This window comes from Thunnus albacares, chromosome 16 (assembly GCF_914725855.1).
Source record: "Thunnus albacares chromosome 16, fThuAlb1.1, whole genome shotgun sequence".
In the NCBI taxonomy this organism is placed as follows: Eukaryota; Metazoa; Chordata; class Actinopteri; order Scombriformes; family Scombridae; genus Thunnus; species Thunnus albacares.
The window spans coordinates 2187614-2215022 of NC_058121.1; the positions used below are offsets into that span (position 1 = coordinate 2187614).

At 41.7% G+C, this 27409-nt stretch overlaps 3 protein-coding genes across 10 annotated transcripts in view; 1 reads left to right on the forward strand and 2 right to left on the reverse strand.

The window, feature by feature from the left end:
- ankrd6b (ankyrin repeat domain 6b) overlaps positions 1-11279 on the forward strand; it is a 53430-nt gene extending 42151 nt beyond the window's left edge. For 4 of the 8 annotated variants that reach the window (XM_044329515.1, XM_044329512.1, XM_044329511.1 and 1 more), the window contains 7 exons: positions 798-902; positions 1615-1728; positions 1906-2076; positions 4103-4255; positions 6770-6883; positions 7152-7452; positions 8241-11279. In XM_044329515.1, coding sequence (XP_044185450.1) covers positions 798-902; positions 1615-1728; positions 1906-2076; positions 4103-4255; positions 6770-6883; positions 7152-7452; positions 8241-8830 — 1548 coding nt within the window. In that variant the 3' untranslated portion in view covers positions 8831-11279. The remainder of the gene's footprint in view (positions 1-797; positions 903-1614; positions 1729-1905; positions 2077-4102; positions 4256-6769; positions 6884-7151; positions 7453-8240) is intronic. The other 4 variants (XM_044329516.1, XM_044329508.1, XM_044329509.1 and 1 more) reach the window with 3 other exon arrangements.
- A 23-nt stretch (positions 11280-11302) lies between these two features.
- Positions 11303-13342, reverse strand: lyrm2 (LYR motif containing 2). Its single transcript, XM_044329517.1, has 3 exons — positions 13211-13342; positions 12215-12355; positions 11303-11596 (listed from the first exon to the last, which is right to left on the reverse strand). The coding sequence occupies exons 1-3, from the start codon at positions 13253-13255 to the stop codon at positions 11516-11518; spliced, it is 267 nt and encodes an 88-aa protein (XP_044185452.1). The 5' UTR covers positions 13256-13342; the 3' UTR covers positions 11303-11515.
- A 391-nt stretch (positions 13343-13733) lies between these two features.
- Positions 13734-27409, reverse strand: part of mdn1 (midasin AAA ATPase 1) — a 62411-nt gene continuing 48735 nt past the window's right edge. Inside the window, exons 83-102 of the mRNA XM_044329506.1 lie at positions 27095-27256; positions 26164-26301; positions 25816-25951; positions 25530-25702; positions 24219-24350; positions 23846-23987; positions 22289-22602; positions 22032-22190; positions 20920-21021; positions 20629-20827; positions 20364-20537; positions 20053-20210; positions 19732-19821; positions 18457-18572; positions 18021-18195; positions 16844-16917; positions 16636-16750; positions 16104-16170; positions 14971-15113; positions 13734-14888 (exon numbers count right to left, since the gene is read on the reverse strand). Of these exons, the coding sequence (XP_044185441.1) occupies positions 14706-14888; positions 14971-15113; positions 16104-16170; positions 16636-16750; positions 16844-16917; positions 18021-18195; positions 18457-18572; positions 19732-19821; positions 20053-20210; positions 20364-20537; positions 20629-20827; positions 20920-21021; positions 22032-22190; positions 22289-22602; positions 23846-23987; positions 24219-24350; positions 25530-25702; positions 25816-25951; positions 26164-26301; positions 27095-27256 (2952 nt within the window). The 3' untranslated portion in view covers positions 13734-14705. The remainder of the gene's footprint in view (positions 14889-14970; positions 15114-16103; positions 16171-16635; positions 16751-16843; positions 16918-18020; positions 18196-18456; positions 18573-19731; positions 19822-20052; positions 20211-20363; positions 20538-20628; positions 20828-20919; positions 21022-22031; positions 22191-22288; positions 22603-23845; positions 23988-24218; positions 24351-25529; positions 25703-25815; positions 25952-26163; positions 26302-27094; positions 27257-27409) is intronic.

Here is a 27409-nt window from a genome sequence, read left to right on the forward strand (position 1 = left end):
GACCGAGTGTCAGTACATGTCAGTATCATACAGCCCGGCCCTCTCCTCCCTGCTCACAGGGTTGGGAAGGTGATGGTGACACAGCGGATCACATTTTTATTTCAACAATAGATAAAAGTCATAAATTCCAGATGTAATTGGAAAAAAAATTGAAAGGTGCTTCTGGAATAGTTCTGGATGACTACAAGCACAAACATATGTAACACTGCTGGCTTGAATGTTTGTGATATGAAGTGAAATGAAATGTGTGAGTCGAATCATTATACAATCTGGCTTTAATTCACCACCTCACCATCTGCATCACCAATTTACAGTCTCCAAAATCTTTGTACGCATGGGTCAGAGTTTCCATACAGGTGTGCACATTCTTCTGTCAGAACGTGTGCGTCAGCCTTATTTCAGCCAAACCTTTTTGTGCGTATGCAGCGGTTATGAATGAGGTCACATGTCTTTTATTTCCCTTCAATTTGAGAAAATGACTAAATGCATTTAATGCTTTATTGCACTTACCATTTACCAGTCTTAACACATAAATGAGAAAAGTGTTTTGACCACCTCATTCTCCTGAACACATCACTTGTTACATTAGAGCGCACGCACTTCTCTGGGCTGTGTAGTAGTCAGGTATCTCCTGCAGAGTGAGACAGTGTCCTCAGACAGTTGAGGAGATGTCAGAGTCATCCTCTGTCAGATTATTTGCAGCAAGTTTCCTTCACAGAAAAGCTGAGAAGGAAAGAATTTATTATCTACAGTATGTCCATTTTATAATGATCATTTTGTCTCCTGTGTGTGTTCAGGTGCAGAGCTTTGTGCGTGGCAGGAGCTTGAGGAAGAGGAGAGACAAGCTAAAGGCAGAGGGCAGAGCTCAGTCTGTGCCCAGAGATGAGATGCTGCCCTGTAAGGTAAAGGACTTTTCAGAGCTGCTGTAACAAGTATTGTGTGTGTTTATCAAAGTCTGATATATCTTCTTCCTCTGTGCCATAGAGCTCTATTGTTGTCCACAAACTATTAAAAACACATCAATGAGTCACACTGTTGCACTGGGTGATATGTTCCTTCATCACCATAAACACACACTGTAGTTTATTGTGACTCAATCCCGCTGCCAGAAATACTCACTAGAGAATCAAATATGAATTCATCTGCCACTGAAAACAACAAATGCACTATTTCCCCCTGTTAGATGAACTGTTATAAAAGTGCAGTGTCCAGGAGAGTAATGCATCGACTCACTGCAGCCTTATCCTGTAACAGTTTTCTCCTTGTACTGTATTTCCACGTAAGAAGCTTTAAGGTTTTTTAAAATCATCTTATTCCACATGGTTTGACAGTGTTATAAATATTCTGTACCAGTTCACTATCAGCTCTTTATTGAAGCTCTACAATATTTACACTGAGTGAAATATGCAAACCCAAGACCATGTTTATTATGGCTCCACCATTCCATCAAACACATCAAATAGCTGGGTATCAGTGCTGTATATTTTTGTCTGAAGTAGATACTTTAAACATTTTTTCTGTGTCTATTTCTCAATGTTGTGGATGCTTACATTTTTCAAATGTCCTGGAAAGGTATTTACCAAACGCCTCCCTCTTCCTCTGTGCTTCCTGCAGGACAGTGCATCTGCCGCAGATGACACACAGAGCAGTGACCGAGCCGCCTGCAAACACGCTGAGGTGACCGAGTCAAACACCAGGAAGGGAAAGAACAGGAAGCAGAAAGAAAAGGTAGGTCCCTGAATCACCTCACTTTTGAAGGGTTAAAACTGATTTGTGGCAACTGGAGGTTGCCTGTCAAAAGATGCGGACGAGGAAAGGCAATGAGCAGCACTCTCCTCTCCCTCTGTCACTGTCAGAGGGAAGAGGTAGAATAATTACTAACCTCAGGTGTTGTTGATGTTGCAGCCATCATTGTCAGACCCCCTCCGCCGCAGAGAGACCAGGAACAGTGAAGCCTTTCACAGGAGGAAAGGCAAACTGCGAGGAATCTCGCCTCATGCATCCATCCCTCCACACAACTATAAGGCCTATCAGCTCTACACGCTGTACCGAGGAAAGGATGGCAAAATCATGCAGGTCAGAGCACTCACTGCCTCAACACACCTGGCTAGTCAGAGTAAATTCATGCCGTCTCTCAGTTATGTGTTCTTTGATACATACAGTACCAGTCAGAAGTTTGGACACACGTACACATTCACTTAATTTTCTGTGTTCTTTTTGAAAACACTGAAACTATAAAATAACACATATGGAATCATGAAGTAAATAAACCAAAATATCTTTAATGTTTGAGATTCTTCAAAGTAGACACTGTTTGCCTTGATGACAGCTTTGCACACTCTTGGCAATATCTTAACCAGCTTCATGAGGTCGTCACCTGGAATGCTTTTCCAACAGGAGGAGTTCCCACATGTGCTGAGTACTTGTTGGCTGCTTTTCCTTCACGCTGCAGTCCAACTTATCCCAAACCATTTCAGTTGGGTTTCAGATCATCTGATGCAGCACTCTATTACTCTCCTTCTTGGTTAAATAGCTCTTACATATCCTGGAGCTGTGTTTTGGATCACTGTCCTATTCAAAAACAAATGATGGTCCTACTAAGCACAAACCAGATGGGATGGCATGTCACTGCAGAATGTTGTGGTAGCCATGCTGGTTAAGTGTGCCTTGAATTCTGAATAAATCGCCAACAGTGTCACCAGCAAGGCCCCCCCCACACCATCACACCTCCTCCTCCATGCTTCATGGTGGGAACCATACATGCAGATACCATCCATTCACCTCCCCTGCGTCTCACAAAGACACGATGGTTAGATCCAAAAATCTTAAATTTGGAGTCATCAGACCAAAGTACAGATTCCACTGGTCTAATGTCCATTCTTTGTGTTTCTTGGTCTAAGCAACTCTCTTCTTATTGGTCTCCCTCAGTGGTGGTTTCTTTGCAGCAATTTAACCATGACAGCCTGATTCACACAGTCTCCTCCGAACAGTTGATGTTGAGATGTGTCTGCTAATGGAACTCTGGGGAGCATTGATGTGGGCTCTAATCTGAGGTGCTGTTAATTGGGGATTTATGAGGCGGGTAACTAATGAGCTTCTCCTCTGCAGCAGTGGGAACTCCTGGTCTTCTTTTCCTGGGGCAGTCCTAATGAGAGCCAGTTTCATCACAGTGTTGATGGTTGATGGAACTTTCAAAGTTCTTGAAATTTTCTGGACTGACTGACCGTCATGTCTTAAAGTAATGATGGACGGTCGTTTCTCTTTACTTAGTTGAGAGGTTCATACCATAATATGGATTACCACTGTAGTGGAATTAGGCTGTTTGCTGTATACCAACATGACCTCGGCACATGATGGTCTCAAACACATTACGAAGGCAAGAAATTCCACCAATTAACTTTTGACAAGGCACTCCTGTTCATTGAAAACCGTTCCAGGTGACCACCTCATGAAGCTGGTTAAGATATTGCCAACAGTCAAACAGTGGATACTCTGAGTCATCTAAAATAGAAAAAAATTGTTCTACAATGTAGAAAACAAAAGGAAAATCCTTGAATGAGAAGTTGTGTCCAAACATTTGATAAGTACTGTGTAAATATGTTTTTATTAAAAAACAGTCCACACACTGTTAGTTAGCTCAGTGAACTCTGAATGAAACATTTCTTTCACATAGACCAGATCAGATCATTTGCTTCAGGCACAGACTGGACTTTTCTTCTCTGCTTGGGCAGCAGAAAAACACTTGCCTTACTATGTATTCACAATATTTTGCTCATCATGGATCAAAAAGCACACAAGTGATGAAATATTAGTTAAAAAAAAATGACCTTAAATGCATCTTTTCACTTGATGCGATAAACATTGTGACAAGTGTTTTCACTGGCTGAACTATTGCTGAAGTTGTGATAGTTAAAGAAGGCCCTCTGTGTGCCCAATAAAACACCTTTTAACAATGCTGCTTTTTTACAACTTACAATTTAGCATAAAAGACCTGTATGACGGACGAAACACTTGGATTACCTTGTTCCTGGAGTTTCAGTCTGTCTTTGTTGGACACACTAGCTGTATGTGCAGTGTTGTTGATGACTGCTGTGTGTTGCAGGCTCCTCTGAACGGCTGCCGCTGTGAGCCTCTCATCAGTAAACTGGAGAACCAGCTGGAGGCCACTAAGGAAGAGATGAAGACCGAGATCCACACTGTGCAGGACCTGATGAACAGCAAGATGGGCCAGCTAGACCGCAAGAACAAGCACCAGGTACTGTTCCTCTGCTCCACAGCAGAAACATTTACTGTGATGCACTTCTGGTTTGCTTTGTTTAGAGACACACTGGCCACATACAAGCAGAGCAGGGCTTTTCATTTTAAGTCACCTGGATCATAATTGGTTTTTGGTTGAGTTTTGGTATCGTGTCATCCAGAGAAGTTAAAACAAACCTGAGTCTGTAACTTCAGCTAGAATAACACTCTCACTCATGATGAACAGCAGTTTGCTTGAAGGAGGACACACATCTGTATTTTCATGTGTCTTGGTGTTGAAAAAAAGAGTGCACACCATGACTTTTAACAAACTGTGGTGATGTTTTGCTGAATGCTGAAAGGTGGTGTAAAAAACTGGTTCCCTGCTTACTTATGACCTACTTTAACTACACCAAGTTCAAGGCCATTCAGACGAAAATAGCCTATGAGGCTGAAAATGTTCTGAGGCCCTGTATTAGTCCACGAAGCAGGGGTTTGAAACCTGTGATTTAGAGCAGAGAGTGAAGGGAGTCTTGCACCAGACCAGCTCCCACCCCGCTGGGTGTGTCACTGCCCCGAAGGACAAACCGGCAGCTGCTGGTCCTGCTCGCTCACACTTGTTTGTTTGATTCTCTCCTTTTTAAAAGGAAAAAAAAATCTGATTCAGAAGGAGAGGTAACAGAAAACAGTCTGATAGAGAACAGACAGTTTTTTTCTTCAGTAGATAAACCAATGATTGGTCGCACCGCTCACAACTTAGTGGAAAAATGACCTGTGATTTTGAAGAGACCAGCTCTACCCAAACATTAATGGGAAATATGTTGAATTAAACTGGTAGCCTACTCCTCAATACTTACACCAGTTACACAACACAGACAAAGTCCTGCTTTATTGATACTGTGTTGTAAACAGTGTTGTAAAGAGTACTCCACAGATTTAGCATTGCAACAGCACCTAACATCTTTTGCGTGACAAGTCTTCATGTCACCGGCATTTGTTTGAGTTCAGATTGCATCTAGAAAAGTAGCAACACAGCAGAGGTCAGCTGTTCTGTTCCCTGTGCAGTTGACTAGGTGGAACATTAAAGTAACAGTGCAGGCGCTTTGGCTTCATCTCCCTCTGGAGCCACTACACATTCATAATACATGTGCTCACAGCTTCTGATAAAAGTGATCTATCAGATTGCATGCAGTCACTCATGCATGTACTACGAGCATCACTGCTGCCTGAGAAAATACAATCGTGGATGTAGGCAGGAGCGCATAATCGACAACATCAAAACAACAACAGGGATAGGTATGTAGGCCAAAATACAAGAGATGAACATGGGAAATCAACCTGGAAGAAAACAAGACTGTTGACTGCTGGATGACAAGACACTGAGCTGGAGTGAAGCTGTTCACATCTGGTGTCAGATGTTGAAACCTGGCTGCAGGGACCGGCTGCCATTCAACCACAGCAGCATCAGAGAGGTTCATCATTGATGTTGGGTGACAGGGACTGACTCTCAGACCCTGTTTACACCTGACATTAACATGCGTCTCAGGTGATCCAATCACAAGTGGACAGCTCTAAGTACGTCTGTTCACACCTGGTATTAACATGCGTCTCCACATGAGTCTTGAGTGACCACTTGTGATTGGATCTCACTTCCCCGCTCTGAGTAAAGCAGGCTCCTCCTGACAAATCCTGAGCTCCATTATGTCGAGCAGTGCAGCAAAACTAAAAACTGTAGTTATCAACTTGACAGGACAGAGGAAACTATCCAGAGGAAACACAATTAAACTTTTAGCTTCCGGAAAATTTTTCTAGCCAGATAAGTGAAAAACAAGTTATTTTTTGGTTTTGGTTTCATTTCTATTCCAGTTGTAGATTTGAAGAGGTAAACAGGAAAAAACAGGAGGTGGATTTCGTTTTTTTAATTCACATGAAAAACGGAAAAACAAAATAATGCATTTCTTTATCCTGTTATCAAACAAGTTGAACACAGCTTTGGATGGAGGGTTCTGTGCCTAGTCTGCTGGAAAATAGAGGATGTCAGTTGAGTAGGCGGTCCTTTAATGTGGCCCGGGACACATTGTGTTCACACTGCTAAATGAATGTGGCCACATGCAGCCCAGACCACCTCCAAATGTGATCAGATCTCAATGCGTCCTCAATGCATCTTGGGTGCGTTCACACCTGTACTTAGAGCCGTCTTCTTGTGATCGAATCACCTTAGACACATTTTAATGTTGGTGTAAACAGGGCCTCAGTCTGTGTTCCACTTCATCCCAAAGGTGTTGGATGGGGTTGAGGTCAGGACTGTGCAGGACATTTAAGTTCTTTCAAGTGACAGGAAGTGAAGAGAAACAGGAAAGGGACCAACACAAAGCTAGTCTAAAACACTATTGTCTAAAAAAGTGGATGGGTGGTAATAGAGTGTGCAATGAGTGTGTAGCCGCTGGGAATACTTGAAAGAATGCAGTAAAACTATGTAGCAGTGAATGACTAAACAAACCCTGGCTGCTTTCATATGTGTGATCTCTGTCAGATCCGAGCTCTTGATAAGATGACAGTGGAGAGAGTGTCAGCAGAGAGGAGCGAGTGTGTGCAGAGGATCGAACAGAAGGCCATGCAGGAGAGACTGGAGACAGAGAAGAGACAGGTAACACCAAGCAACAACAGTCAGCTGTGCAGCTCTCACTGTTTGCTTTCTTTGCTTTTAAAGGCCTTCACAGGTGATTCTCATTGAAAGTGGTCACTGCATCCTTCTTGCATGCATAATATTCCAAATACCAACTGAAACTGTCAACATAACTGCAAGGAAAATATAAGCCAAGATGCAGTTGAAACAGAGGAGAAGGAAGGACAATGTACAACAAATGTGACATGATAATATAAGTACGTGTGTGTGCTGTGTTGTGCTCTTTAAGCAGGCGTCCCTGGTCAGTGAGCTGAAGAGCTGGTGTCTGTCCAAGCTGCAGAACATGGAGGGTCGCGTCACAGGAGACCCCAGCAGCACCAAGCTGCAGCGCTCCTCCTCTGTGGCAGAGGGCCTGAACGATGCAGAAGGAGCCGGCCTCACCGTACTGCCTGCCACCCAGGGAGGCAGCTCCCAGTGCCTGGAGCTCCAGAACAGCCCCGCACTCCTACACTCCAGCAGGGCCGAGGCCAGCGTAGCAGAGGGCGGCTCAGCCAACCATTACTTTGTGGTTCATGTGGAGAGTTCTCCAGGTACGTCCTCAACTAACAGCTCATCCAACCAGATCTCAACAAATATATCAACATTTACATTCTCATCATGCACAGACAGACTGAGTCCTAAAAGCTCTATTCACCCCACCTGCTTCCACATCACATGACCCCAGAAATGAGACTGTTAGTGAGTGTTCAAATACCTCTCAGAAACTACTACTACTTTTAGAAATCAATACATCATTTATAAGATACAGTTTGGCATTTTTCACTATTTTGTTACTGGAATGTATTAGTGGAAATCATTTAAAAATGGTCAAACTGTTTTACAGGCCAGGCTGGAGTACAGTCATTTATTCATAGTGTCCAACATATTCACAGGAAGCTGTTTGTTGTCAGTTCAACTAAACAGTTGTGCAAATCATTCATGAGGAACAAAATGTAAAATTTCAAATTAAATTGTAAAAAAGTGTTTTGGATCTGAGTTCGATTTTAGAAGCTAAGGTTTGTAGTCTTACCAAGAGGTGTCACTCCACTGTCAAAAGGTTTTCTTATGATGAAAAACATGTCTGAATATGAGGCTATCATTTCTTCATTATACTAGCTTATGACTTATTTTGCAGTGCCTTATGTAATTAATGTTCTATAATTGTAAGAGCACTGTCATGACTCTTGGAAGGAATAACAATGCTGCCAGAGTCAACCATCAGCAGTGAGCTGTAGATAATTCATGCTTGCAGAGTCATACTGCATGCTAATGATGAGGAGACTGGGTGATGCTGCTTAGTGGTTACAGTGGAATTGAATGTGTTTTGAACGTTCAACAGATGGTGATAAGGCTCATAATGCTGACATCACCTCTCCTGCAGCAGCCAGAAGCCCACTCATGTCTACCCAGGTGGTTCGTCCAAAGGAACGCACGACGATCTCTGCGAAGCCTCAGGACCTGCAGGATGTGGACTTGATGGTGTGCGGGGTGAGCGGCAGCAGGAGGCACAGGGCCAGCAGTCTGTCTCCGGCCACAGAGCGCCGCTGCAGCAGCAGCAGGACTGACAGCAGGCTCAGAGAGAGGGAGCGAGGCCGGGACAGAGGGAAGCACCACAACAAGAAGCATTCACAGGGCAGGACTAAGTCCAGAGGGGCCGCAGGGGTCAAGACCCTGGAGGTCTTTGGAGACCAACCCAGCGAGCCCTCCTTCGCTCAGGAGAAGGACAACATGCACGCTCTGGAGGTGACGCAGTACTTCTTCGAGGCGGTGTCGACGCAGATGGAGCGCTGGTATGAGAGGAAGGTGCAGGAGGCTCGCTGGCAGGCTGATCAGAGGGCTCAGGCCGACAGAGCGGCGCTGATCGAGAGGATCACATATCTGGAGGACGAACTCCGCATGCTGAGGACTAACAGACATGATGACTGCTGACACACCTCATCTGTCACTACCTGGCTGGAGAACATACAGGCTACACTCCACTCTGTCAACTGCCATTTAAACAGACTGTATAGAACTGATAACTTCATTATTTCCAGGGCTGTGGGGCTGGATCCACTCAATCATACCATAATGGAATCCAGGTATCCCAGTTTAACAGACGCCTAAAACCAGTTCCATGTTGCGGTTACTTTCCTGCTGGTAACTGGAGATGTGTACATACAGTAGTGTAGTAATGAGGCAGCTGTGCGTTGTAAATAAACCAGTAGATGTAAAGCTAGATGTCAACAAATTGATCTAATGTGCCATTTCTAGTATCAAACATGTCTCTCATTAACATACATGATGTGTGGAAGGAAACCACAGTGACAGCTGGCTGCATGGAGGGAATCACAGCAACATAAGCTTTTTGTTGTCTCTATGCTGGAATCAGACTGGTAGTAGGTAGAAAAAGGTGCTGAAATATGCATTTTATCACTGTATCTTCAGTAACCATGAGGTCTAGGGAAGCTGCAGCCCTAATCACTCTCTCTGTCTTTCGGTCCTGTATAAAGCTTGTTGTCTCTTGACATTCTTTCTTCCTCAACCACTTCTCTCCTCTGCTGTATTAACACTATACCGACAGAAGTAGCAGTCCGGGTGAAGACGTGCCTATCCAGGAGCAAAACTGCAGCTTTTCTTCAACTCTGCCGGTGTGCAGGACTCAACCAGAGTTGACTAACTAACGTTCATAGCTCAGTGTAACAGTTAGCATCACAGCAGCACGTCAAGCACGGCCTGCATCTAATGCAGGTGTGTCTGTGACTACACACCTGCAAAGGAAGACCTGTTTATTCACACACACACACAGACATACACACACTTTTCTACGTAAATCACATGGGTGCTATATTTTCCATTCAAACATCAAATGTTGCTGGAAGGTGAGGAGCTATGATATAAGATTACTGAATTATTTTTGCGTGGATTAATATTTGGTTTTGCTGCATGGCCTCATGTGTGGAGTCTGGAGTGTGCCACTACAATAATTAGACTTTCACAGTGTTTCAGTGTTTACATCTAATCAGCTTAGTGAATAGATCACCTTATAAAAAAGCTTATAAATTAGTATTTAATGGTGCATTAATAAACTGAAGTAAAAGTAAAATAGTGAAGTAATATCAGGGATATTATCATATTTCTTTAATGATTGAATATTAAAATGAAATTGCAAAAATACATTTTAGAATTTGTTTTTAAATGCTACTCTTTGGTATTCTGTTGACTTATTAGTCCATCTCATAACTCATGTACAGTTTCCATTTCACTTTCATTTAAAGATGTGCAGCTTCAAAAAACACACATACAGGTGCACTGACCTGCCTATGAACAGTGTGTTGAGGAGACGGTGACTGGAAGAGTCTACGGTTGTTCCAGCAGCACACTCCAGCCTCCGTAGATGTGACTCTACAAACACATGATGGCCTCAAGCTAAAACACGCTGTCACACGTCAGTCCTCACTGCCATCCAGCCAGATGTGGAGGTTTGTGTAGCCGCTGTGTAATTATAGTAGCTCTATTTTAAAGTCCCCTTCCACTCATAATGTGTTTTGCTTCTTGTTCCTTCAGTAATGTTTGAGCTTCACTGTACAGAATGATGTATGTGCAGAGTTTGTTTTCACATTTATCTGCTGAAAGTGGAAAGTTTCTCTCAACTCATTGTAAATGTGATGTTAGGACGGGCCACTGAGCATGATTTGTGTCATCACAAATAGTTTGGAGCCAATCCTGGTTCATTATTCAACTTACACAAGTGTGATGTGGAAACTTCAAACCTCCAGTGCACAAACTGTACACACACACACACACACACACACACACACACACACACATATAATAGACTTGTATGTTCATAGATTCTGGGATTTTGAATGAGGGAGAAGATGTAGATGTCATTTTAAGGATTTTAACAAGATAATTTAACTTTTTTTTGTGGAAAAACTATCTTACACAAATATTCACAGTAGAGTATTGTGTGTATATACATCTTAAAACATGTCTGGAGATCTTTAGCTCCAGTTGTCTTAGTGTCAGTGGAACGACTTCTTTACTATCTACTTAACAGGACAGTGAGAGGTGATGCAACACACATACAGACTGGCTTTTCATATAAAAACATCAACCTTTTGTTACCCAGCTGAGGATGGCAACACAAACAAGCCAAGTCCTGATCCTGAAACGTTGACTAGCTGTAATCTCATCTCCCAGAATGCCTCCTGTCCGTCTTTACCTGTACAGATAGTTACACGTTGCATGAAGAAAGCTCAGAGTTGTGTTGCAGTATTATTATCTGCTGTACATTTGATCTAGTGACTGTCTGTTCATACATGTTGCTTAATTGGTCTTCAGTGGATTTAATGCACTCTGAATGATAAATGCCAGACAACATTTTTTATAAAAGGAAAAAAAAGATCATTCTGAATCTGTGTTTTCATGTTTTCCTGTTTATTACATATATACAATACAAACAAGAGTCTGTCAGATGAACTCAGGCAGCCTCACATGGTGATGACTTCAAGATCTTCATCAGCAGCACAGGATGAGGTCAGTCACATTAATCCAGCAGCCTTGAACCAGTATCCAAGAGTTTCAATCCGTCCTGCATTGTTCACTTCCAGTGACAGAGAGCAGCCTGTGTTAACTCCCTGCCAACGCCAGAGACTTCTGAAGCTCCTCCAGGTGGTTGTTAGCTTGTGTGATCATCATCCGGATGGCATCCTGACAGAAAAATAAAATGACAAACATCAGTAGTCAACAAAGCAGAGGATGCTGGGAAAATAAATAAAACATCTCTACTCAATCACAGTCTCAAAAGTCTATATTTAGTTTAAACAGTGATTTTGAATAAATGATCATAACTTTCAAGCCTGTCCATTTAATGAGGCTCCCAAATCAACATTTCAAGTAAATTATTAACAGTAGTCATGAAAAATAAATAAGTATGTGAATGAAAAATTATTTTTGATCCAATTCCCCAAAAATCTGAAAATGATCCAAGTTTACCATCTTTATTTCTTCGTTTTCCTGACATAAAGGAGCCCTGAGATAATAAACATTACAGTGTCTTCCCCACAAAAAAATCATCAATCAATCAATCAATGAATCAGTGAAAACACTCATCATCCAGGTCACAGGATATATATACTGTAGAGCTGCAAGACAATTTGCATCTTATCCGAAAAGCTTCTTCAGTCATGTGACGCCTGTCAGTCACAAGTGAAGAAACATCAATAAAGCTCCTGATGAACACACTGCTGTACGTCACTCTGACCAGCAGACACCAGGGCTGATCCTGGTGTCCTGGTGAATAAAGTGAACACATTCTGACATGTTTACCTGGTCTGTGGCGGTTTTATTCCTCTTGAACTCGTCTCGCGCCCAGTCTCTGAGGTACTTCCTGTCTGTCTCGTCTGGTACCTTCCGTATGGTTCTCAACATGTTTCTGTAAATCCCCAAAACTTTCTGTCTCTGTAAAAACTGATGCAGAAACCACAAGACAGTTAAAAACACATTTACCTGATCTCCCTTTGGACCAGGAATAATCAGTTTTAAGTGATACGATGGTTCCAACACAATCTGATTAGAAACAAAATATTCATATTCAGTTAACACACAAACTATATATATGTAAGTAATATATGTTAAACCTGCAGTCTGACCTTCAGTAAACAGCAGGTTAACACTCGGGTGAACTACGCTGAAGTTAGCTTCTGATTCGGGGTTAAGGGGAAAGTTATGGGAAACATCAATAATGATATTTAGCGGCTGTTTTTTCACTACTTACACTTATGAAAGAATGTTAGACATCGTAGCAAAAGTCTTGACGCTGTTTAAACACACGTTCACACCTGTGAAACCTGCATTTAGCTTATGAACACAGAAATATCAATGAAATCCTTTTTTGTTTTTATAAAACAAAGGTTTCACAGATCTGAAACTGTGTTTAAACCGCCTGAAGGCTTTTTGCTAAGATGTCTAACAGTTAACACTCTTTCATGCGTGCAAGTGTTGAAATTATAGAGAATCCCCCACTAAATATCATTATTTATGTTGCCCTTACCTTTCCCCTTAACTCCGAATCAGAAGCTAACTTCAGCGTCTCCGGTGAACACACACACGATAGAGGATTTAAACTCAATTACTTCACGGTAACGTTACACCGGACAGAGTGAGTTAGTAAAAGGACCCAAGTCTTCCATTAAGTGCAAAACAATGAAAGAGTAGCAATGTTATTCAGGTGTAGCGCTTGCTAACGTGTTGCTACAGTCAGTCAAACACTGACTGTCGCTTTTAGCTCTAAACTACTTTCCCTCCGCTGCTGAGTGTGTTTACCTGTTTTAAAGACAGCGCTGCGACAGGTAACCTTGAACCTGCCATCTCTCACAGCTGTAACTGTGGATGGATGGATGTAACACCACTCGGTCAATAAGCCTGACGATCGGATGTTGTGACGGAAATAATACCGGCTAACTCACTATGTGTCGCCCTCTGGTGGAGAGGAGGACAACTGCTGGAACAGCCTGTAACAAACATGAAGACACCTGAGCAGCGTTGGAAGAAGTCAGATCCTTCACTGAGGTAAAAGTGCTAATACAGCAATGTGAAAATACTCCATTATAATCAAAGTCCTGCATGAAAAATTTGACTTAAGTAAAAGCACATACGTATTATCAGCTTGATGTAGTTAAAGTATTGCAGTAGAAGTAGATGTTTGGTCCTGTTGACTGATATATTATCCAAACTTTTGACTGGTACTGTATTTAACCCAGAATAGTTTAGGGATTTTTCTGCAATGACAAGTCAAAATGTCTTCTGTGAAAAGGGTCAATAAGCAGCACACACACACACACAGAGCAACCTTGTAAACTGTTTATTGTCAGGATCATTCGTGTCAGGGTTTGACACACGGATGCATTAAGAAACAACCTTTTAAATATGACCGATATGTTTGTGTACATGTAAGTCCACGTTACAAAACACAGAGGTGATAATAAACACTTCAATGCACATTTCATCAACACCTACCCCTAACGGACACAGTGACGAGCTCCCAGGTCTCGTTTAGCGGAAGTCACAAGTATGGATGGAAGATGAACACTGCAGATATGTGTCTTTAAACCACTAAAATGGGTTATACTGGGACATTTATCAAAACTGGAGTCTGCAGTCTCTGTGCTTCAAAGTGCATGAGAGCCGAATATCTGACGGAGCTGTGACTGTGCCTCTGATCCATCACCCCAACAGCTGAATCAGGTGTGAAGTGAGATGCGATACTGTTCTCCTCTCCAAGGCACATTATTGACTTCCTCCGAGTGTCAGTCATGACCATACCGACATGCTACTGTAATGACGTTAGGAAGTTCTTTTACACAAAACACAATCCCACAGCTCTGTACATCATCGGCGTGTGTTCACAATGAAGATAAGTGATGGTAACACTGACTAAAACATCCACACAAATGTGAATCAGGGGTATAGTACACAGGGACAGAGGTATTTACTGACTTCACTGAGGTGGTTCACACACGAGGGAATCACATTTTTGTTTCTATCATTTCATCTCAGACGTGCAAGTTAAAGCAATCCTGGTTACATTACAAAAGAAACAGAATTCCCCTGATAACAAAGACAAAACAGCAAAGGTTGCTATCAAATTCTACAGTCCACTAAAATGACAGTAAAAATAAGAAAATAAAGGCACATGTACAGCGGCAAAACCGTCTTTTCTTTTTTGAGTCCTTCTGAGACGCTAGCAGCAGAGTGGCATTGTGCAGTTGGTTGCTGCCCACTTCTCCCTTCCTGAAAAAGATGGCTTCTCATTGGTCTACTAGTCGGCTGCCGTGACGAGTTCAAACCACTGCCTGAGTGCGTCGCTCAGCGTCTCTGGCAGGGCGTTGACGTCTCGCAGGATGACGTAGAAGGGGAAGGGGAACTCCTCCATGTAGGAGCGGATCTCTGGCAGTTCTCCCGGCCCTTTGAATATGGGCACCTTGATGTCCAGGATGGAGTCCTGCAGCACAGCACCAGGGTTTACTTACATTTACACACTTAGATTTAGAAAACCAAAAAAGGTCAAATTCTGTGTCTCTTACCCGTGAGTTGGGGTTGTCAAGTACCACGAAGATGACGAAGACGTTGGCGCTGCGTGCTGCCCGCACTGCTGCCATCACCCGCTCCTTCCCCTCCAGGAACAACCCCCTGCCATCAGACACGATGACCAGCAGCTGGGCCGTCTCTGTGGAGAGAGGTCAGACAGGAGATGTGGAGAGTTATGTGTCAACACTCAGGTAAAGTAGCTTTGTTTGCATGAGCCAACAGTGATGTCACAGTGTACTCTGGAGTACACTGTGAAATGAGTTGGAGGAAAACCAAAACAATCTAAAGGGGCTAAAAGGCTCTGTACAGCTGAGAGGAACTGTAGAGTCATGATAGTTGTTGGTAAGTTTATCACTTAATGTGACTCCTTTCACATTACACATAAGCATTTCATCCATTGTTAATATAAAACTATTGATAAGTGTAGCTTTAATGCTGGAAGATCACCCGCCATGCTTTGGCATCTTTCAAAAACAACAAAGTATCAGATTATTTATTAGGTTTATTAGGTTATGTTAGTATTGCTGAGGCAGTTCTGTAGTTTCCAGTCTTTGTGAGTCAGCGTTTACAGGTCTGGTGCTGGCAGAGCAGCTTTATAATTCCGCCTGTATCCCAGTTTCATGAGAAGGAAATGTTTGCCTCATCAGAGGTTTTTATAGCTTCAATCACAATCACTTGTTTTTTCCCCTCAGAGGAGCTGGCTCTGATCCTGGACTTCCTCGCCTCTGTCTGCTACAATAAAGACTTGTCTGTTGGACATCTGATACAACCTGGGCTCTGGTTCCATTTACTTCGTGGCACACGGGTAGAACAGCAGAACAATCATTTCTTAAGCAGCCACACTATCTTGAAAGTTCCAAAATCTTCACCGACCGACCAATCAAACAGATATTTTAGCTCTAACATGGTCTAATCATGGTTCCTATTCATGTCTTTAAAACTATACTTTAAAGTATGAAAAAGGTAGATTTGACATCTTACATCCTGTAACACTGTCAGGAAACACACACAGCACAGGTTTGCTTTATACTGAAGGATACAAATCTCTAAATCTCAAACATGATGGATGATTTCTCTTCCAACAACAGTATGTCAGCAAAATGAGTCATCATGCAGTTCCAGTCATTACCTGAATTTGTAGATCCTGGAATCTGCTGTCGAGCTGCCAGAAACATTTTAGTTGAGGTCTCCAAAAACTGCAGAGGAGAGAGAGAGAGAGAGGAGAGGAGTGAAGAGAGTCAGTGTGACAGGAAGAGGTGCACTATCATGACCCAAAAACAAGGTCAATACATCATATTGGATTCAAACAAAATGTAATCTATATAATCTGTTTGTGTCTCATGTAAAGCAGTTTATCATTTTTATTATGTGATAGTAAGTTATGTCTCAATACTCATCAGACCAAGATTCAGAGACACAAAAAGTGTCAACCTACGCCATCTAGTGGTCGTAGTTCTAACTTCCATTCACCAGTTGTTTACATAAAAAAATATTAAGTAAGAGCTTCTAGAAAAAGTAGCATTTGCCGAGGAAGTCAGGAAATAAAAGAGGGTTTGTTATAAATTAAACTACGAAGGCTCTGACATGAACAGTCTGATAGTTCATGATAAATGTATAAATAAATAATATCTAATATTTCCCTCCACAGACAGGATTCACACCTGTGCTATTCTGGTTTTCTTCTGCTGGAACTGACAGAGTCGGAGTATCCGAGCTCCAGACTCATCGTTGAACTGCTGCTGGAAGGGATGAAGCAGCTGCACCTCCTCGCCGAAACTAGACAAGCCAGCAGACGTTAAATGTTAGCGTGTGAGCGTCATCACTGTGCATATATATTCACAACAGTACGGTGGAAGTGATTATTTGTACCTGCACACAGACACCTGTCCCACCTCCAGCAGGGTGAGAGCGTTGATGATCACCGACAGGGATTCAAACGCCAGCTGCAACACACACACACACACACACACACACACACACACACACACACACACACACACACACACACACACACACACACACACACACACACACACACACACACACACACACACGCACAAGACAGTGTTAGTTTATTTATGAGATAATAACTTATCACATATTTTTATTTTTCTGACTCTGTGTAAGATGACAAACAGCAGCATAAAATTAAATATGTATCTCATACAGTCCATTAAAATAGCAAGTGAAGCATAAATTTAGCACAACTTATTTTTCATGAGCTACTTAATCCAGACATCTAAAGTTCTGCTTTATGTTGTTGATCATCTTCAATTATTGATCTGATATGAATCACAGTTTAACTGGAGAATGTGACTCATCTCACTCTGTTGGAGTTATTAGAACCACAAAAACACAGAGTGGAGATTCTTCCCTCATAAATGATCTTTGGCTGAGTTCTGACACAAACTGACAGCAGCTGTCTCAATCATTTGTTGTCTGAATTTAACGAATCTGTGTATTTTCCAAACTAGGTGTCAGATATCAGAGTCACTCACATCGATGTGCCCAAATCATTTTTCACATTCACACGCTCTACTTTCACTCTGTAGAACACATCTGTTGAGAGCAGCTTTGCAGCACCAGCAGGCTGAGGATCGGCAGTTGATCTGGGTTTATTCTAGTCGATACTGAGCCATTAAATTATGCCCAGATGGGCTTAGTGTGTCTCTAGTATACACACTGCACAGCAGGGGGGAGGTTAATGGAGGCCCGACAGCTCATTCTTATCCTGGAGACCTCTGGTGATTTAATCTGCTCATAATTCTACAAGACACACTATTATCTGCCAAGGTTAGAACAGCACTGGTTATTTCACATGACATTTCTCTATATGTGTTATGTCTCTGCTCTTCTGACTGCTTTGAAGTGGAGGAGTATTACACTACTGACAGAGACACTGCTGAGATAGCCTGACTTTTAGTGCCTCTAAAACACTGGATCCTACATTTCCCATAATGCAACTAGATAGTGTCTTTCACTAGACCCTCCCTGTTTGTAGCAGCAGGACATGAGGCGCAGGTCTGCAGGTAGTCCTGGTTCTCACCTGTTTGGAGTGGTTGTCCACCATGCTGGAGGAGTCGTCCACAGCCAGACAGATCTGGTACTCTCTCTTGCTGGGTTTGGTCCTCCTCAGCCAGATCTTGTCTTTACGGAACTGGCTGGCGATGTAGGGGATCACCTTTCTCATGTTGAGACGCTTCCCTGTGCGGTAATCGCCTCTGTGGAGCAGTGCAACATCACAAATGACAAAGTGCTGGTATATTCAAACATATTTCTCTCCTGAGGTGATTAGATATATAACATTAGCACAGACACACAATGAGAACTTAGCCCCCTTTCAAGTTTCATCACAAGAGACAAAATCAAGACAAAAGAAACAACAATAATTAGCAGTTCATTGGAACAGATAGTTAATGCATCTTTCACTAGACTACATAAATCACAGCTGTCATGGTGCAGTGTGGTGTGGTGGCACTGACTTGAGTTTGGCGGCCTGCGTGGGCTCCAGGATGAGGCGGAGCTGCTCACACAGCTGCTGGGACAGAGCTGAGGTCAGAGTCTGGTACTGGTGCCACATGGAGGCTGCTGCACTCTCCTGGAACACAGATCAGTTACATGTTCAGTATCTGTATCACATACTTCATATTTGGTTAATGTTATGATGAAACCCTTTTTGAGACATTTGAATGCTACTGTTCTTGTATTTATGATGGTAGCTTATGTGAAGATCATTTCTGAAGGCATGCTTGATTTCTAAAAAAAGGAACATTTTGAGGTGTGTAATGAATCCGAAGGACCTGTGATGTGTTTGAATTGACCTTAGAGAAGAGGTAAAGAGCAGTGATATATGATCATGGTGAGACACTAGATTTGAATACAGCTTCAATTCTTTTACACTCTTCAATTTGAAATTGATTTAGTTGCTTGTTTTGAGACTTTTTACAACCTCTTCAGTGCCAATGAGAACATTAAATATCACCAGTGGAGACTAAATACATCACTGAAAACAATTTAAATTGAAAGTAGCTGTTAACCCATCAGACAGAAGATATTCTGCATGATCGGCTACATTTTATGAGCTCTAAATTTGCATTTAATACATGAAACACTATATTTACGATGCTTGCAAATGCTGACATAACTAAGAAATTAATTTACAGTACGTCTACTCTTTTCCACAGAGACAAGATTGTTTCTATCTAAGGTCTTCAGTAAAGTTTTATGAACAAATACTTCATTGTGGCAATCTGTTAAGTAATTCATGAAGGTAAGATTTTATAATGACACCCCATGCCCAATGTTTGAGGAGGCATGAAGCAATGTTGCCTTCTGTAGGACAGATAACATTAATAGTTTTTATTGTCCCAGAAGGGAAATTTGTTTTTACAATCTGCACATGTTGATGTCATGCAAAAAAACATACAAATACATACAGCGGACATATTGTCATATATACTACACTTCATGCCCCTTCCTGAACCCCCACATATACCTGCATACACAGGTACATGTACTCACACAGTATACACATATTTATACACAGTATTCAGCCAGGATTTAGGGCTGCTGGAGCAGAAGGGACACAATGAGCCCTCCTCCAAGTATTCAAGTAGACAAGTATAATAATGCTTTCTACTGTATGCAGTTTGTTTTTATTATCCATGTAAACAGATAGAAATCAGTCTGTCTGTCAGAGTAGATGTCAGTCTTTCTAAATGGTGGAAAAAAAAGACTAATTCTGGAACAAAACTCACCTCCTCCTGAGCTCCTGGAGCCAGTTTGTGCCAAGCTTCCAACTGCAGCTCCATCTCCCTCCTGATCTCCTCTGGGTCCCTCTCTGCTTTCTGTATTCACACACACACGCACACACACACACACACACACACACACACACACACACAGAGTAAGACTCTTCTTATGTTACAACAAAGTAACATTGAGAGAATGACAGAGGCTGTTCAACTAAAAACAGTCGACATAATAAGAAAATAACATAATAATAATAATAATAATAATAATAATAATAATAATAATAATAATAATTATTGTGTGTTGGTACTAGTTCCAGTATGTACCTGCATGGCGTCCAACAGCAGCTCAGGAACAGTGTGAATAGTGGATTCTGTGCTCCTCTCTGCTCGCTCTTCATCTCTGGGATGTTGGTGGTCCTTCAACCTGTCCTCTTCCTCCTCCTCTCCCTGCATCTGCACCTCCATCTCTCCACTGTCCATACCTGTACAAGAAAATGCATTCATTTTGAAGGCCTTTTCAGATGCTATCTGTACTTTAAGTGCAATTCAAAACACATTTTAGTTTGCCAAAAACAGTTAAGTGAATTAGGAGTTATTTAGGAACAAATCAGCAGGATGAGAAGATGTGTTGACACCTTTCTGGGAGGTCTTGGTAGAGTCCAGCTGTTCAGGCTTCAGCTCCTGGACCTCAGCAGCCTGAAGGTCCTCTTCTTGGTCCTCTGTTTCCATGGCGATATCCTCATCATTCTGATCTTCATCCTGGTCCTGCTGAGGCCCTGCTGCTTTCTGCTGGTCTGCACTGGCAACATCTGGAAGCAGCAAGATCAACACATATCACATCTATTCAAATCTGTCACTAAACAGTTAACTTTCCTTTCCTGCGGTGTGTTTGGTGCTCACCGTATGTCTGAGTGTCGTAGGACGTCTCTCCCTGTTTGATGTGCTCGTACAGGTCTGACTCCTGCTGGGCGTCACTCTGCCTGCCATCCTCAGTCCGATCTTTAGAGTTCTCCACCGTACGCAGACGCTTGTTGATGCGTTCATTGTAGTCACCCGTCGACCGCTCGTTGTCTGCTTGACCAGGTTTTCTCTTAAAGCTCTGGAACAGGAAATTTAAAGACAAGAAAACTGAGACGAGACCAATACAAATCAGAGAAAAATGTTTCGGGCTCACTCTGAGGCTGAACGTACCTGAGTCTTGCTCTGAGTCTGTTTCTGTGAAGCCATTCTTGCTGTCAGCTTTGACTGGTGGCCCTCTGATTGGCTGGCATCAGCTGCTCCGCTCCCATGCTCCTAACAAACACAGAAAATGGAAATATTTTCTAGACAAGGAAATATTTTTGTAATGTCACCCAGTGTTGAGAAATGTACCTTATGAACACATCTCTCAAATAATACATTATTATCTGAAAAACAAAAAATAAAAAAAGATATGATCCCATTTGACTATTTAATATATCTATTTGTGTATATGTGTATATATTAACTATCTTCATGATGCAGATTAACTTATGTTCCCTACATAAGGAGAAAAATTATTTCTGTAATGTAACGCAGTCTTGTGAAAAGAACATATCTCTCTAATATTAGGCCAGGCTCTGCTATTCTATGAAATAACCTAAATAAAAAACAAGAGCATATTTCTTTGATTTAATGAAGTTGAAATATCCGTCACTATGCAGATGACATGATTGTGTTCCTATAAGTTTGGTCCGCTCTCACTGTGGACCCTCATCATGTACATTATGTTTCTGATGTGCATAAGTATGATCAAAGATTGATTGATGATGCTGTAATTGTTGGCTGTAACAGAATCATCACTGTTACAAAGCTGCATGTTCCCCACTACAATAAATGTAATAATGTTAACGTTATGAAGACAGTGGTTTCTGCAGAGACAGCATGTGTTCTCTGCATCCTGCATAAGGTTAAGTCTCAAATATTCTTTTTTTTTATACTCTGCCATCTCCTGCAACAGGTTAGGACACCTCTGCAGCCCTGCTATATAGTGGCAGAGATATGAGTGATTTCCTAAGTTAAGAAAGTTGATAAAAATGCTTTTACTACGTCTCCTAAAAATAGGACCAAACAATTTCCTACTCTGAGACACACTTGATAAATAAGAGCCCAGATGGCTTAAACCTTGCATTGTGTGCCACTCATTTCACTATTCTTGCCTGCCACTCACGTTGTAACTTGCAGCAGGCTTTGAACCGTGTCCTATGGGCTTCCTGAGTCCTGTCATTTGTCTCATGTAGTCTAACTGACTTCAGGCAGGTGAAGTGAGTGAATGTGAAGCACACCTCTTTAGCTTGGTCTCTCTCTGAGGCCTCTCCTGCCAGTTCCACAGCTGTATCACTCTGAACATTCTGCTCTCCAGTCTGACCGTCTGTGTTGTGCTCCTTCCTCTCAGCTGACTCCGGCTGTTCCTCATCCTCATCCGCACCTTCATCCTCCTCATCCTGCAGGTGTGAGAAGTCGCGAGAGTCAAACACACAACAAAACTGTGTGTGGACAAGTTGTGTGTTGATCCTACATTGCAGCTGGTTTACATACACACCTTTGGTTTGTTTCCTTTGTCGTTTGGAACAGTCAGATCCTCGTCTCTTCCTGCCTCCTCTCCCCTCTCCTCCTTCTCCTCCTCCTCCTCCTCTACTTGATCTTTCTCAGCAGACTCCTCGTCTCCCTCTGCTTTCTCTCCTCCTCCCTCCTCTTCCTCCTCAGTCTTGGGCTCCTGACCGTTCTCCTCTGTTGCTTGGTCAGACTGTTCCTCCTCCATCTCCTCTGCTCCTTCTCCCTCCTCTCCATCTTTCTGTCCGTCCTCCTTCTCATCCGGAGCCATGGCCTTCTCATCGATGTCGAATGGATTCTCCTCTGAAGAGTGAAAAATGTGCCATAAGACTCCACTGAACTCATATCCAGATTTAAATGTCAAAACAAACACTGTGTTTAACAACTGAATGTATTTCTCTTTCATTGTTAGAGACATCATGAAGCATCACTAAACATTAGTATTAAACTTTATGTAAGTGCTATAAACAGAAATAGGGCAACAACAAACAATTATCAATGACTGATTTCTCATTGAGTCTATAAAAGAACATTTCTCAGAGCCTGAGGTGACGTTTTTAAATTCCTCTGCTGCCAACAGTCCAAAGCCTAAACATACTGACAAGTCAACACAGGATTCACATCTAATACTTTTTAAGACCTTTTTAATACCACATTGAATGAAATGTTTCATGATCATGCCAACTAAAATATGAAAGTATGATGGAAAACCATTAGGGATCATATGGCCTAGAATTAGTTATTAATAAATTAAATTTTATTTCAGCACTTCCAGCAGTACATAACAATCATTCCTAATGATACATTCCTAAAAGATTCAACATTCAACTAGAAGACTGCACTCAGTAGAGTGTGTACAGGTGTGTACAGTCAAGATGGTGGCGAAGAAAACAAAAACGGGGATTTATTCATTTCATATTGTGCCTAAATGGATCATAAAATATTGGGTATGGAATTAATCTGCAGATGCTCTGGTTCAAGATGAGACCAAGCTATTCTATGGATGTCAGTTTTTGAGCCATGACAAAGGCCAAAATGATTGTTGGAAATGCCTTTTACTGTCATAATGCATATTGTAAAATGGCGAGGACTGCTGAGCTTTACGATAGGCTCATAAGGAATCTAATCAATATTTATTTGAATTCACAACACAACCTGCTCTCAAGGTACTGAAATTTGGCACCAATTGATCTAACATGGCAACAAGGCATGATTATTTGTCCCTAGAGGAAATTAGACTCCAAACCAAAGCAGTTGTTGATCACTTGTGGCTCCTACCAGCCAGTTAAGAGGAGTGAGGAGTCAGCGGTCAATGACACTATAAAATAAGTTTTTAAAAAATTGAGAGATGTCCTTGAGCATAGAGAAATCCCTTGACTGCTGAATTTTTCTTAGTGGTATCAATCAATGACTTCTGTTGCAACGTCAAATTTATGTTAAACAACAGAAAAAAAGAAATCAGAAACTCTGTAAAAACTATGGCCATATGCACTTTACATATTCCAGAACCCAGCTTTGCACATGTTAATTGAGCAGCAGGTCTCACCGTCACCCTCGCCCTCTCCATCGTCTCCAGCCTCATCCTCCTTGTCCAGGTTGAGATCCTCTGGTAGATCCATGGCTTCAGGCTCAGGCCTCTTGTCCTGCTGACCATGGTAGGGGTCCACTTCATTCTCATCAAACTCCCTCTGGGAGACAGATAGAGCACAGATCAGACACAGCAACGCCATAAAATAAGAGATCTGTCAAAAGTTTAATGATGTTTGATTCTACATGGCAATTAAATATTTGAAAGAACAAAAGTGAAAAGAATTGAAAGGAAGGGAATGACATTAACGATGTCTAATGACTCCTGAAACCGCGTTGAGGCAACAATATCAGAGAACTTCTTCATTCCTTCTCCTACATAAAATAATTACCTCATCTCCCTGTTCGTTGATTTTCTCTTTCTCCTCTGCATCCATCTGTTCATCTTTGTCCTGGTTTTTCTTGTCTTTGTTGGGGTCTGCAGCGTCCAAGTTGTCGTCTTTAGCAACCAACTCAGATTCACCCTAAACAAATCCACAGTGTCACAAGTTAAGGTTGACATTTGATATTTTTCATATTATGATCCAATCCCATGTGCACAGAGATTAAAATCTGCAGTGACCAGTTTAACCCTCCTGTTGTCCTCGGTCAATATTGACCTGGGAGGACAAAAGTTGCATGGTCGACAGGAAGACAACAAGAGGGTTAAGAAATTACCGAGTATGTTTTACACTCTCTAATTTCACATGAAGATTTTAAAAGGTTGTACTTATGTATTTGCTTTTCTTAATGTGAAACTAATGTGCAGTAATGTGTATTACATGTCTGTGAATCATCGGTTTGTCTATGCTTAAACAGTACATGATTATTCTTATACACAGGTCTCTCTCGAAAAAGAGATCCAGGTCTCAATGAGACTACCTGTTTAAGTAAAGATTAAATAAAAGAAAAATAAAAATAAAATGAAAATATATATTGTGAATCATTTTTAAAGATTTACATCTTGACTGGGAATCAATGGGTTTGTGTCTGAGAGCCACAGAAGTAGGAAAGTCAGAAAGTATTGAGAGACGGTTTAACACATCATTAGTTTTGGTCTTTTCAGATTTTTGGAGGAGAAAAATACAGAATAACAACCAACTTATCCTGTAACATGCTGATGTTTAGCAGGTAATGTTTATCAGGTGCAGCATTTCAGTTTAGTCTGTTAGCATGTTAGCATATGCTAATCATCGAATGAGTATTAGTTTTGCAGGTATTAAAAATGACCTGATGACGGCACTAGATGAAAAGTCAGGGGGTCACCAAAGTGATTATGATACATCCTCTAGAGACCATAAATGTCTACACAAAATGACATGACAATCCATCCAGTAGTTGTTGATATATATTCAGTCTGGTGACACTTTCACAGCTAAAAGTGGTATCTAACAATCTAAAAACAGCAACTAGAAATATTTGGGCAGGTTTACAATACATAGTGTTGTTTAATATTCCTCTTTTCAAAATTTGTATTCTTTTTAAATATTTACTTCTTGAGTGAAGTGAGACATTTGTTGATATTTTCAGTATGATTTATGCAGAGTGAGGTTAGAGAGAAAACTATACAGCAGCCTTCTCTTAGGAGTTAATACCAACCTGGAATGTATTTGTCTTTTAAGATTTTTATTTTCCTAACCCATGTGATAACTGTGTTCATGTACCTGGTCCATGCCCTGGCCAGACTCTTCCTCCTTATCACTTCCTTCCTCATCCTCATCATCCTCATCGTCCCCCCACATTCTCTCATCCAGAGTGTCCGTCTGTCCTTCGCCCAGGTCACCCATCTTTTTGTCCAGCTCCTCCTGTTCCTCTTTGTCAGACTCCTCATCTTCACCTGCAAATGACAGAGGGAAGAAGAAGACGTTCTTAGTTGAACTGACATCATATTTCATTATATCTAATGCCAAAAAAGCCTACAGGATACCTCCACCTCTCAAATCAAGTTACCTCCATCATTCTCATCCCCATCATGCATTTGGCCATCAAAGTCCTCTGACATCTCGATAGCGTTGTCTTCTGCCTTGATATTCCCTTTATCCTGCTGTTCTTCCTTTTCCTGGCCCTCCTGGAAGGTGTCCTCCACCTACAATGTGATGCCAGGGATACATTCATGATCAATGCTGGTCAAATGATCTCATGCAGTACACTTAATACTACCAACAACAAGTTCATCTGTGAATGGTATCAACCTACACACATGTTGCATGTTCAGATTTCATTTTTTCCTGCTGTTTCCAATGTCAAGAATAAACCTGCAGGTTCAGGTTAGTAATCAAATTCAATGTATTTCATCACCTGATCTTCATTCTCGATCTTATCACTGACGTCTTTGGTGCCGTCGCCCTCTCCTATACCACCGCCCTCGTAGTCGTGAAACTCTGTAGCACCTTCACCGTCTCCACCGGCCATCAGCTCCTGAGGCAGGCAGAAACCCTGACGAGGACAACAGAACAATCAGTCATTTATACTAATAATACTAGGAATGTCCCCATCAAGTTTTTGAGTTTGATCTGATACTTATTTTTATATAACAGCAGAATATATGAAATATTGATTTAATATGTATCTGTCACAGTGAAATATCAGCTGTAGCCTTCTGACTTTGGCACATTTTTCATGAGCTACTTAATCCAAATACTGAATATTCTAGTTCAAAACTATTGAACTGATCAGTTTAAATTACTGATCTGATATGAATGAAAGTTGAAGAATGAGACTCATGAAACTGACTTGATGTGATCATCTAGAGAGGAGATGTATCACATTGTTGGAGTTATTGGAAATATAATAAAAGTCAGTCACAAATGATCTTTGGGATATTACAGACACCGGATATAGAGAGCACACAAACCCAACAACATCTAAGTTTAATATTTGCTTGCGATCAAGTTATACGCAGAATTAAAGTTGATTAGCAACAGCTGGTATAATCTACTGATGTCAGTGTTTGACAGTCAGCGCTGGATAAAAATGTGAAGCTACTGGCTGCTACTCTTTACCAGTGAGAAAGAAAGAGTTAGAATTAGTTAAGCCAATCTGTACATTTTGCCAGCAGGACGACAGGATTTAGAGTCACTCGCACCGGTGTGCACAATACAATTTCACTATCACACACTGTAATTTGAAATTTGATCAGCTTTAGCTGATACTGATCCTTTTAAATATGCCCAGATCTCTAGAGAATATCTATGAAAGCGAGACTAAGTCACATTTGTTGTTTGTGTACCTTCTGAGCGAGTTCAGTGAAGATGCTGCCCAGTACAGACAGCAGTTTCCCAGTGCTCCTGTGGGCTCCCAGTGACACAGCCAGGTAGTAACGCACCAGGTCAGAGTAAATCCCCAGCAAGGGTTCCAGACGCACCAGCATCCTGCACGCCCTGTCCACCTCCTGAACACACACACACACACACACACACACACACACACACACACAGCAGGAACATTACAGATGCTGATGGAATTGCATGATGACACACTTTAACCCATGAACAGCTAGATCACCCAATCCTGAAATAATAATTTAGATGAAAACAAATTATTA

Excerpts from the sequence above, each read along its gene's own strand:
- lyrm2 (XM_044329517.1), bottom strand. The coding sequence starts at position 13,255 with ATGGCAGGTTCAAGGTTACCTGTCGCAGCGCTGTCTTTAAAACAG. Across the intron at positions 12,356-13,210 it reads CAGCGCTGTCTTTAAAACAG|TTTTTACAGAGACAGAAAGT; the intron begins GTAAACACACTC and ends TTTCTGCATCAG. Across the intron at positions 11,597-12,214 it reads ATAAAACCGCCACAGACCAG|GATGCCATCCGGATGATGAT; the intron begins GTAAACATGTCA and ends TTTTTCTGTCAG.